The following is a 12,586-nucleotide window of genomic DNA, read 5'->3' as shown; positions in this document are numbered from 1 at the left end:
ATTTTTTCCATCTGTGTAATACCTTAAAATTAGTTAATGACATCAAGTAACTATTTTCCATATGTAATTGCAACCTAGAGTTTTTATTTTTATTTTTAAATGGAATAGAATTTGAACTTATGTCATTGACTCTATTGTTCTCACCATCATGTTAAGACATCAATCTGTTTTTGGTGTAAATAGATTCAAATTCCACATCTATAATTTGACAATAAAAGTTTTTTTTTTTTTTGAGAAACCAAATAAAACTTTTTTATTAAGTCAGGCCATGAAAGTCAGCCTGAAAAATCGGTACAAGATCTGGTGGCACCTTATCCATCCAGATGGACATATGAGGGACCTCTCTTGCCTTACGAGCTAGGGAATGGGCTAGCGTATTCCCCTCTCTACGTACAAATGAGACACTAAACTTTGAAAAAAAAGAGCTGAGAAACAGAGCATCATTAACAATATGACCATATTGTGCCAAGTTTCGGTCTCCATTCCGCAAAGCTTTGAACAGAGACTCGTTGGCACCTTCAAGAACAATACTGTCAAGACCAATTTCAAGTGCAAGTTCCGTTGCTTGTCTAGCTGCTTGCGCTTCTAGCTCGATCACAATGGCTGGTAATGGGACTTGTTGAGTTAACGAAGCCAAGACGAGGCCATTGCTGTTGCGGATGACAACTCCCAAACCCGCCTTATTTTCTTCAAAGAATGTAGCCGCATCATAATTTGCTTTAAATCCGTGGGCTTCTGGAGGAGACCAAACCTTCTGGTGCTGAGTCCGATTAGGAATATGGAGCATTGGAGGGACCAAAGCTTCAAGTCTTCTTCCTCTCGCATGCTCTGTTATTCGGTCAATGGGCAGAGCAACCTTGCCTAGCCGAAGGTTATTCCGGCGATTCCACAAATTCTAAATGACGATGGCGAACAGCTCCAGATCCTTATTTCCTACAAAAACAAAGTCTATTACGTCAGTAAAATCGCTGCTGCCCTTGAGTGCTTCGTGCCTCCACTTTGGAGTTTGACTCCACAACGGGTTCAGCGTCGGGCAGTGGTACAGGGCATGGATCGTATCCTCTTGGTGTTGTCTGCAGTTATCACACACGTTATCTGTGGTGATTTTGCGGCGAACCAGATTCACCTTGGTGGGTAGGGAATTTGTGCATGCGCGCCAAACCAAATTTTTAACCTTGTTTGGCACGTCCAAGCCCCAAATTTTTTTCCATAAAGGTTTTATTGCTTCTGTGGTTGATGGTCCTGGCTGCTGGAGTGTGTTGGTTTCCTGCAGGAATCTGTACCCGGACTTAACTGAGTATTGTCCATCAGGATTAAAAGGCCAAAGCAGCACATCCTCTTGAATGGAGCGACACAGTGGAATGTTTTTTATAATAGCGGCTTCAAAGTCATAAAAGGCTCGGTCAAGCAAATCTTCCTTCCAGGTTCTACTCACTGGGTTGATCAAGTCACTCACTCGCATCGTACCAGCTCCTGCCATCCTTGGTGATAAAACTTTTGGTTTGTTTTTCACAGGTAGCCAATTATCTTCCCACACCCGAATGGAATTCCCCATGCCAATTCGCCAGACCGCTCCACGCTTTATTACTTCTCTTCCCTTAATTATGCTCTTCTAAGCATATGATGCATTATTGACATTTTTTGCTTCCACCACAGTGGCTTTTGGGAAAAATTTGGTTTGAAAAACCTTGTAGAAAAGTGATTAGGTATCATGAAGGAGTCTTCACGTTTGCTTAGCCAAGAGTGCATCATTATACATAGCTAAATTTTTGAAGCCCAACCCGCCTTGTGTCTTAGGTTTGCATAAGTCCTCCCATTTCATCCAATGAATTTTTCGTCCATCACCTCTTTGTCCCCAAAAGAATCTACGAATCAAAGATTCAATTTCATTGCACAAAGTGAGAGGCAACTTAAAGCAAGACATAGTATAGGTGGGGAGAGCTTGGGCAACAGCTTTAATAAGAATTTCCCTACCAGCTTGAGATAAGAGTTTTGATTCCCACCCTTGTAACTTCTTCCAAATCTGCTGCTTAATATGAGTAAAGCTCTCTTTTTTGTTTCTGCCAACTAGGGGGGGGAGGCATAGGTATTTCTCATATTGATGCACTACCTCTACTCCAAGCATCTCTTTAATTCTATTTTTCATATCATTGTTGGTGGACTTGCTAAAAAAGAGTTTGGTTTTGGCTCTGTTTATTTGTTGTCGAGAGGCCCTCTCATAAGTAGCAAGAATATTCAACAAAGTTTGGCACTCATTTTCAGTAGCCCTGCAAAAGATTAAGCTATCATCTGCAAAAAGTAAATGAGTTAGTTTGGGCCCGTTTCGACAAATAGACACTCCACGTATATCGCCATTGCTTGTTGCTTTACTTATCAGTCTATGCAATCCTTCGGTGCACATAAGGAAAAGATATGGGGATAGGGGGTCTCCTTGTCGAAGCCCCCTTGATGGGGTGATGTGGCCATAGGGTTCCCCATTTATCAAAATCGAGTATGAAGCTGTGGTAATGCATGCCATCATCAATTTCACCCATTTATTTTGAAAACCCATTTTCCTCAACACGTTCTTCATAAATGACCACTCCATCCTATCATATGCCTTACTCATGTCCAGTTTTAAGGCCATAAAACCTGTTTTACCATTATTGTGATTTCTCATGTAATGTAGAGTTCCAAAGGCCACCAAAATGTTATCAGAAATCAAACGATCAGACATAAAAGCACTTTGGTGTTCTGAGATGAGTTGAGGCATAATAATTTTCAATCTATTGGCCAAAACTTTTGAAAAAATTCTATAAAGCACATTACTCAAACTTATAGGCCGAAATTGAGTCACAAATTCTGGGTTCTTAACCTTCGGAATAAGGGTGATAAAAGAGTGGCAGAGTGATTACGGTAGCACACCGGTGTTAAGATAGTGCAAGATGGAGTGAGTGACATCAGACCCAACCAAAGACCAATAAGTTTGATAAAATAAAGGAGGCATACCGTCAGGGCCTGGGGATTTTAAAGGGGCCATTTGTTTGACTGCCATCTCCACCTCCTCAATAGTAAAGACACTCTCAAGCTTCATGTTCATATCAGGTGTAACCACGTGTGGTATAACTTCTACCACCTCAGTCAAGCCGCTAGGATCAGCAGATGAGAAAAGGGATTGGTAAAATTTCAAAATAGTGTCATTTACGTGGTCTTGTACCACACACCAATTTCCCGTATCGTCTCGTAGCTTGGTGATATAATTCCAACGGCGTCGCTGTGAGGCTTTACTATGGAAGAATTTTGTATTACGGTCCCCATCCCTAAGCCACATAATTCTGGAGCGTTGGCCCCACATCATGGATTCCTTAACTAGCAACTGATTGATCTCTCTTTCAAGTAGCTTCATACGAGCAGAGTTCCCAGTTCGAGCTGCCTCCCTTTCCGCACGTTGGAGTAATTTGTTTTTATGTTCTAGCTCTCTTCTAACATTTCCAAAAGATTTTCTAGTTGAGTTAACTATAACAACAACAACAACAACAACAAAAAACTTAAATGGTCTTTTTTTTTCTTTTTTTTTTTACTTGGGGAATTAATAATACTTAACATTAAGGAAACCAAAAGCAGAAGTATAAAGACAGGAAATGGGAACCACTAGGATTTATTACATCCATCAGCACCATCATTACTGCGAAGATTAGTGATACTCTCCTCTCTTCTAAGAAAGTATAGGGCCTGACAACTTTTTGGAGTTTTATCTAGTGTGAAAATTATGTTAATTTGAACAAATAATAATTCACGGTTTTTCTTTTAAGACATTGCAACAATACACAAAACATATTGTATATAGTTTGTATTAACTTAGGTTTAATTTTCTCTAAATAAATTTTAATTGAATTAGGTTTATCCTTTTCTATAAATTGTCTAATTGATATATTGATTAAACTCATTAAATATAGGCTAAATTACACATTATACTCAAATTTTGCATTTTTCTCAACTCAGTGCTTTTATTTTCTTTTCTTTTTTTTTGAATTTGAATCCTTTAATTTTCATTCATTTTCAATTTAGCTCTCCCGTTCGATCTACCTCATAGAATTCATTAAAACAACTTCATTTTAGAAAGTGAAAATTTTAATACTTATGGTGAGATTGGACAAAATTGACAGAATGACTAAATTGATACTAGATTACAGTTGAAAGAATAAAATGGGAGGCAAATGAAATTTAAATGTCTAATTTGAAAAAATATTAAAGTTATGCATTTTGTAGTTTAAACTTGAATAAATACATATAAAAACAACTTTTTATTGATTTTTCTTGATTATTACAAAGGATCATTGCACGTAGAGATATGAACTAATAAATCAATCTCTCTCTCTCTCTCTCATTTATTTTGAGGAAAAATAAATAAATGACATAAAATTGACCAAGATTACATGATATCTACATATTCATTCTGGCTTGGTTTAATAAAGGGAACCAGATAACATTATTGTAACACATTCAATGACCGCACGTTCAGTTTGAAATTCTGCAATTTGCATCATAAAAATTATAAAGTCCATAATTCTAAGACTACAACTTTCCAAGTCTTTGGAAGGTTTGAACAATGACAAGACTTGGTGAAAACTATTGAAGCTCATTGAATGAAAGATATGTTAAAAATTATAGGATGTCTTAAGTGTTTAACCAATCAAAAATAATAATAATATATATATATATAGAGAGAGAGAGAGAGAGAGAGAGAGAGAGAGAGAGAGAGAAATATTTACTGTAAATTTAATCTTGAATAATATCTTTATAAATAAATAATTTTTGTTTAATTTTTTCGATCATTGTAAGCATACTGATTTCTTTTAATAATAGAATATTTGAGGAAAGAGAAACAAATGACATAAAACTAACCCAAAATCTTGATTGCTGCATGTTCAATCTAGCACGAATAATAGAGGGACCCAAATAACATAATATCTACACATTATGTTTGCAACTCCGTAATCAATATCAAACCAGTGATGGAGCTAGAGGGGGTCAGGGGGGCCATGGCCCCCTTGAATTTTTGAAATTCCTACTAATAGTGCTATTAAATCTAAAAATTACCTTAAATTCTCACTAATTGTACTTAAATGCCCCCCTTAGGATTTTGAAAAAAAAAAAGATTGATTTTAGTTCCTTGCTTGCAAAATTACTCCTCTTTAAATCCATTGGACCTCCGTCAAATTTCAAAATTAGTTCAAAAAGACACTTTACCAAATAAAAAATAAAAAAATCCAGCCCATTCATTGCCCATAGCCTGTCCAAATTTATACAAACAACAACAAAAATTTCAACAAATCCCAAATCAACAATATTATCCACCAAAAAGAAAAATCCTTCGTAAATCAGTTCTCTTATAAATTCAAATATTAGTCATTTAGAGCTATAGACAGTTGCACCAAGCAAACACAAATATCAGTCATTTAGAGCTATAGGCAGTTGCACCACCCAAACACATGTTTTTAAACTAAAACACAAAATTCTCAAAGTTTGGATAGGCTATTGCGTTTTCTATAAACACAAAAATTTGGCATTTTAGAAACGAAGTATTGTTGAGCTTTTTTAAAAGCGCAATTTTAAAACTCATCACAACAAGAAGGTATTTGGTATCAACATATTTGGTATCAAATGATACCATGTCAGTGGTATCAAAATACAATAAGTGTGAAACATGTTAACAAAAAATAACTAACCCTCTAACAAGTGAAAGACATGTGTTAGTGGATAGTTATTTTTACACACATGTCTCTTTTTTATTGAATTCTTGTACGGATGACGTGGTATCATTTTTAATATACTTTTTTCATCACAACGCAGATTCGAAGGGTGTAAATACCTAAAATATCCTCATAGCTTTTCTAAATGACGAAAATAACAGTTGCTTAATGACAACTTCTACCTGCTACATCTTGTCGTTCTCAAATTCTCAATGCAAGTTGTAGAAAACCATCACAGCAAAAGCTCTAATTGTAGTTAAGAAACACTAGGCAAAGGCTTCTAAACCTAGTTTACCCAAATGGCACACAACTGAAAATAGAAAGAAGATGCGTAGGCAAAGCCTCAATTGCACCATTTGCAAGCTCAATCACCCCAGTTGCAAAACGCCATTATTGCAGGCAGGATCTTTCTTTCTTTTTCTCTCAATAATTTTTCATTAAGTTCATTGTGGTTTTGATTTCAACTTTTCCAAAAGAAAAAAAATTTGGTTGTTCAGAATGGCAGTCTAACTAGGAAAGTTTTTGGGAAATTATAATATTACTGATTATATTATATTGAGAAGTCCTATGTTTATAATATTATCACAACAAATTATAAGTAGTAAGTTGTTATTGGTTCTAATTTGAACTTACTACTGATATTATTTTTTTGTTTACCAATAAAAATTTGCCATTTAAAATTTGTTATGGTATTGCTAAAATTAATAGCTGCATCCTCTTTCTTTAAGATATGATTCGCTAAACATCGACTCATTTTATTAGTGTACGTAAAAAACTGGTAATCAAACCTATTTTCAATTTTTAATTGAAAAAACACGTTACAGTTTTTCTGTCGCTAAGAAAGTTTTGGGTTTCCTAACTTCTCTTAGGCTGTAGAATTTTGGTTCCTTCTAGTGAGGATTGTTGGTCCCTAGGTAAACACTGTTACTTTTAGGCTTTGTGGTTTTTCTTTCTTCCGGGGTCCTTGGGAAACACGAGTGTGAGTGGTGTACTTTTAGCCCCTGCCTTCCAAATTTTACAGTCCATGGAATCGCTAACAAAACATTGGAGCAATTTATCCCTAAACAATAGGGAGGGTGGTAAGATGGCGCTTAGTAAAGAAAAAAGCTCTGCTGAATACATTATTGCTGCCAAATTTCTGACTAGCAGGGCTTTGAATATTGATGCTGTTATCAGAACATTCAATCCGTTGTGACATATAGTAAATGGTTTCAAAGCCCGTAGTGTGGGGGACCATATTATCTTGTTCGTTTTTGATGATGAAGAGGAGGTATAGAAGATCTTCAGGGGGGGAACCATGGAGTTTCGATAAGCATTTGGTGGTTCTTGAGAAATATGAGAAACACTCGCCTGTCCATACATTGAGTTTCTCTAAGGTATCTATGTGGGTGCAAATCCATGACATACCGGTGCGGTTTATGAATAAAGAAGTGGAAAAAGAGTTAGGCTCAGTAATTGAGGAGGTTGATAAAACTACTGAATTGGCAGAGATGGAGGGAGGAAGTTTTATGAGAATCAGAGTGAGGATTGATATTACCCTTCCACTATGCTGGGGCAGAATCGTAGCTCTTGAGGGAAGGTCTGAAGAGTGGGTGAAATTCAAATATGAGAGATTACCTAATATCAGTTATTGGTGTGGGTGTCTCAATCACAGCGACAAAGATTGCGACCTATGGATTGATAGTGATGGTACTCTATCCATCAATGATTAGGAGTATGGTCCTTGGATTCGTGGCTCATCCACTCCAAATTCGTGGCGATCGTTAGTGGTAGTACCAGGATATTATGCAGCAAAGAAAAAGAAGTCTCAGGCAACAAAGTTCCCATGCAAACCTCCATCCACGGTGGCTATACCAGGGGCTGAATCCTCATCGGTGAATCAAGTGGAAAACATGGATGTTACCGATTGGGGGGTAGCCTTAAATGCTGATCCTTTAAATTTGGCAACCGGTAATAATGAGGAGCGTGATTTGAGTAAACCCGTTACTCAAAATTCAAACGTATACTCACAAATATCCAGCCCGTCTATTATGAGTCCAGCTATTCAGGAAGAGATTCTTAATGCTAAAATATCGGAGAGTGATAATGATCTTGGATTTTCTGATAACTCAAAAAAGGAAGTCCACGTAGAGCATTCAATTCCTTCCCTTGACAGGTTAGGTAAAAATCCTATCTCACGTGCCTCCACTAATTCTCTTTCCCACGCACATGCCCCTGCGACAATCCTAGAAACTAAAGCTCGAGAGTTAATACATGTGGGTGAAAACACAAGGCAGGCAACGTGGAAAAGAATTACTAGGACGGGAACAGAGATTGAAAGTAGTTCAAAGCCCTTAGTTTGTGCTAAACAATCAGGTAAGGAAGAGATTTATGATGATGTACCTGTTAAGTGTAGAGGAGTTTCAAGGCTGGATAGCCAAAACATTCCTTCAATGGCGGAGGCTGCTGTGCAGCCCCGCCAAGACCAATGAGTCTGTTATGTTGGAATTGTCGTGGGCTTAGGAACCCACAGAAAATTCAAGAGCTCGGTGATTTAATCCGGGCACAAGATCCTGCGGTCGTGTTCATTGCCAAGGCATGGCTGACTGAAGCGAGGCTAAAGAATTTTTTGAAGAAACTGAATTTCGGAGACATGCATGTGGTGTCAAAAATTAATCAAGGAGGGGGCTTAGTGTTGCTATGGAAAACTGACCTTCTTCTTCGGGTTGATTCGTCCTCTCTTAATCATATTGATGCTATCATTGATGAAGGCAGGGAGAATTCTTGGTGGTTTACAGGTTTTTATGGTGCGCCTGAGACTCATAACTGTCATGTATCCTGGAATCTCTTGAGAAGTTTGAATTCAAAATTCAATCTCGCTTGGTTATGCGGGGGTGATTTTAACAAAATCTTTGAAGTCACATAAGAAGGTGGGAGGGAGACCATGACCTATGGGGCAAATGCAGGGGTTTAGGGATATCCTAGATGAATGTGGCTTCATGGATATGGGCTTTGTAGGCAATAAATTTACGTGGAACAAAATCATAGCTGGAGGAGGCACGGTGTGGGAGCATCTTGATAGAGCAGTTGCTAATAATGATTAGGTATCACTCTTCCCAGCCTCCAAAGTTTATCACTTAGAATGTGGTTGCTCTGATCACAAACTCATCATCGTACATCCCTTAGGCATCCCAATTTGGCATCAAAAACCATGGAGGTTTGAGCAAGTTTGGTTGCAAGAAGAGGGCTGCCATGAAGCAGTCAATTTGGCCTGGACATCAACCCATTCGGATCCCTCTCCAATGGTTCGGGTTACTGAGAACTTACAAAGCTGCCAGGTTAGTTTGAAATTGTGGAGTAAAAACTCTTTTGGAAACATTACACGGCAGCTAGTTGAAGTACGTAAAAAATTAAAAGAAGCTGAGATGGTGGCTGTAAGAGGTGGATCCATGAATCGATTTCTAAGTCTCAAGGGTGAACTGAGGTGTCTCTTAACCCAAGAAGAAAAATTATGGCAGCAACGAGCAAAATCTGCATGGCTGAAAGGAGGGGACCAAAACTCTAATTATTTTCATAGCAGGGCTTCCCAAAGGTACCGACGGAATGAGATTAAAAGATTAAGAAGGGAGGATGGGTCATGGTGTGAAGGAGAGGATCAGCTAGCTGGGATGTTTGTGGATTATTTCCAACACCTGTTCTGCTCTTCAAACCTGGCCAGTGAACAAATGGAGGTTGTCTTGGCTAATATACCGCAATTGGTCTCTAGTGAAATGAACCAATCCTTGTTAAGTGAGTTCACCAAAGCTGAAGTGGACTTGGCACTAATTAGATGTCTCCTCTACAGGCACCTGGCCCAGATGGGATGCCGCCAATTTTCAACCAGCACTATTGGGAAGGAATTGGAGGTGATGTGTCCCAAGCAGTCCTCTCTTGCCTTAATTCAGGTATTATCCCTCCCAATCTGAATCACACATACATCACCTTGGTCCCAAAAGTAAAAAATCCCCAAAGAGTCACTGATTTTCGTCCTATTGCACTATGTAATGTCTTATATAAACTTGTGTCTAAGGTGTTGGCAAACAGACTTAAATTTATTTTATGAGATATCATTTCAGATTCTCAAAGTGCATTTCAAGCAGATAAAGCAATTTCATAAATGGTCAACTAACCCTAAAAACAATAATTTTTCACAAATGATCAATTGAAAAAATGTTTTTGTTTTTTTAATAAGTTTTACCTAGCGCTTGTATGTGGTTTTGAAAATTGTGATTGTTAAACGTACGTTTAAAAAAACGTTAATTTCTAAAATACACTTTTTTTTTTTTACAGCTTATCCAAAGAGACTTACTAAAAAACGCCCAAATCTATTTATGAAAAAAATATCCCTTACGCTACTGCAATTATCCATTTGCCTCCACAACTCGCCGGTTTGCCACTCCCAATCGCCACCTGAGCGGAAGTTGGACTCCAATTTAGGCTTTTAAGTTCCAACGTTACTCACTGTGCAAGTGTATCTTTTTCTCTCTTTTTTTTTTTTGTGGCTAAACTACAGGTGTATCTCTTTCTCTTTGTTTATGCATGTTAGTCCCCAAGAAAACGAGAGGAAAATGTTGAAGAAGAAAGGGAGAAGAAACACGATGACTCCCAAGGACTTTCACGATGACTCCATCCCAACTGATCTCCCTCTTCCCTCTGCTCTTGATGGCTCCATCCCAACAGAAAGAAAGAGAGAAAGAGATGTGTTTGCTGCTAGAGTTGGAAGAGGGGTATTTAGGTCTTTTGGCTTAGTGCCACTTAAGCAAAAGTCACATGGGAGGCATGTGATTGTTCTTTCCGTCTAACATAGCAACGAATTTATCAATAGTGTGTGCAAAATATAACAATGATCATAATTTAGGGTACAAAATATGCATTAGAAAATTTTAGGATGCAAAATATGATCTGAGCATAGTTTAAGTAGTAAAGTGTAATTTCTACTGCTCTAAAAGAAATAGTCTACTTGATGCTTTTGCCTTTTGAATCTTCTACAACTTTCTATTGGTTTTGTTATGGTTTACAACTTGCATCTATATATTAAAATACTATAGTTTTGATAAATGATAGTACTATCCACAGATTTGACAGCGGTGTATAGCTTTTGTGTTTAACTAGCCGAAATCCCGCGCGATGCGCGGTGCATTTTGAAATATTTTGTAAAAAAAAAATCTATATTTTAACCCCTTGCGTTCATTAATACAATTATTGTTAGTCATGTTTAATTTACAGCGTTTTAATAGTAGAACTAAATTCAAACCAAACCCTAGTTCCTAACCATAATCAAATCCTATTAAAGCTCAATATTAAAATTAAAATTAAAAATTCTATTGAGTGTATTTAGTGTCAAATCTGTGAAATTTAGATTTGGCAACATTCTTTATATTCGGTTGCCCCTTTAAAGCTTTCAAATATGAAATTCCTCAGTTTCTTATAGCTGGAAAACATGAACGGAATTTAGATTCTTTAATGTGTTATTGTGTTTTTGTCTGAATGGTCCACTTTCTACAGAAGATTGCATAAAGTTCATCTCCTGCACATGTAAACTCAGACCTTTTAATTCACCTTCTTGCACAAAGTACATTAAGAAACACATCAACTAACATGAGGTCTACTACATTGATGCTTAACTACATCCAAATAACACTCAAAATTGATTAAGAATGAAAACATTAATATCCAAATGTTTTATGGAATCAAAAGCATATCATTAATTAACAACAAAGAATGAACATTGACAAAGAGCAAGTTAAATTCAAAAGAGAAAGAAGACTAAATTAAAATGCACACGAAAGATGAAATTTGTGCTGTGTTGATTTCTAGCAATAATATATAGTTAAACCAAAAATTCCCTATAGGGCCTTTGAGCACTGTAGCACCAATAGGTGGCTAATGCCTAGCTATAGTTGAAATGAGATTTTAATCGTGGATAGTCATTATTCAGCCCCATATTGTTTCAGTTACGTGAATGAAAGTTGGAAAGTAAGAAAAGGACGTATACTAATAGTTATGATAAGATGCTCTAGATTTTAACCTTTGCATATGATGATTATTGTCCCCGAAAAATAAAAAATAAACCCAGTTGATTACTGAAATTAAAAATAACATCCCAAAGAAAATAACGGGAAAAATAAAATTGACCTCAAAGGGACATTCCAATTATGATGATATGTTTGTGGAATTTGCAAAGGTGTGGAGAGAGAGCAATTGGATACGATTGGATTCCTTGCCATTGCCCTTGTCATAGGATTTCATAAACCACTTCTTTTTATTTGCATGTAATAATTCCAACAAAACACCCAACACGTCAAAATTGCAAACTCTAATATTGAATTGATAACAACACAATTAAAACCTAACCCTATGTTGCAAACTCTAATATAAGATTGATATCAACAAAAATGAATTTAGTTTATATTAGTTAAAGCACAGTATTTGTGTTTCCTCTTACTTAGCCAAGAACACAATCACTTTTCTAGAATAAAATTTCAAAAGGAGAAAAAGAATAAAATTTCAAACCCTTACGCACCATGTTTGAACTTTACAAATTCTAGAATGCAAAACTGCGATTTTGCCATAGGATTTACTCATTTCAAGCACAATCTGTCCAACAATACATCAAGAATTTGAGTTATAAAAATGTGATTGCTGAAAAACGTGTAGCTAAAGATTTTAGAAAAAAAAAAAAAAAAAAAAAGAGAGAGAGAAACATTAAAAGAAAACAAGAGAAGTGATTGTAAAAGGAGACTCATGGCTAGAAGGAAGTGTACTAATTAATATATAACTTAGATAATTGCAAGAGGCGGGCAACTGAAGGGTTAGATGTAGAAGAGCTGAATTAA

General features: G+C 36.7%; 2 protein-coding genes across 2 annotated transcripts; one reads left to right on the top strand and one right to left on the bottom strand.

Moving 5' to 3' along the window:
- Positions 1–256: 256 nt before the first annotated feature.
- On the bottom strand, positions 257–1,555 carry LOC142616078 (uncharacterized). The gene is made up of 2 exons (XM_075788965.1): positions 956–1,555; positions 257–895 (listed from the first exon to the last, which is right to left on the bottom strand). Exons 1-2 carry the CDS (start codon positions 1,553–1,555, stop codon positions 257–259), a joined length of 1,239 nt encoding a protein of 412 aa, XP_075645080.1.
- Positions 1,556–8,199: 6,644 nt separating this feature from the next.
- Positions 8,200–10,374, top strand: LOC142616076 (uncharacterized). Its single transcript, XM_075788964.1, has 3 exons — positions 8,200–8,544; positions 8,816–9,655; positions 10,297–10,374. The coding sequence occupies exons 1-3, from the start codon at positions 8,200–8,202 to the stop codon at positions 10,372–10,374; spliced, it is 1,263 nt and encodes a 420-aa protein (XP_075645079.1).
- Positions 10,375–12,586: the final 2,212 nt, after the last annotated feature.

The sequence above is a fragment of the Castanea sativa genome, chromosome 11 (assembly GCF_040712315.1).
Source record: "Castanea sativa cultivar Marrone di Chiusa Pesio chromosome 11, ASM4071231v1".
In the NCBI taxonomy this organism is placed as follows: domain Eukaryota; kingdom Viridiplantae; phylum Streptophyta; class Magnoliopsida; order Fagales; family Fagaceae; genus Castanea; species Castanea sativa.
Note: the sequence above shows the minus strand (reverse complement) of the source record. Positions and strands in the feature narration are given on the sequence as shown.

Coding starts and splice junctions, on each gene's coding strand:
- LOC142616078 (XM_075788965.1), bottom strand. CDS start 1,555: ATGGGGAATTCCATTCGGGTGTGGGAAGATAATTGGCTACCTGTGAAA. Junction 896..955: donor GCAGCAGCGATTTTACTGAC/GTAATAGACTTT, acceptor ATCGTCATTTAG/AATTTGTGGAATCGCCGGAA.
- LOC142616076 (XM_075788964.1), top strand. CDS start 8,200: ATGAGTCTGTTATGTTGGAATTGTCGTGGGCTTAGGAACCCACAGAAA. Junction 8,545..8,815: donor CTGAGACTCATAACTGTCAT/GTATCCTGGAAT, acceptor AATAATGATTAG/GTATCACTCTTCCCAGCCTC. Junction 9,656..10,296: donor CCTCTCTTGCCTTAATTCAG/GTATTATCCCTC, acceptor TATGCATGTTAG/TCCCCAAGAAAACGAGAGGA.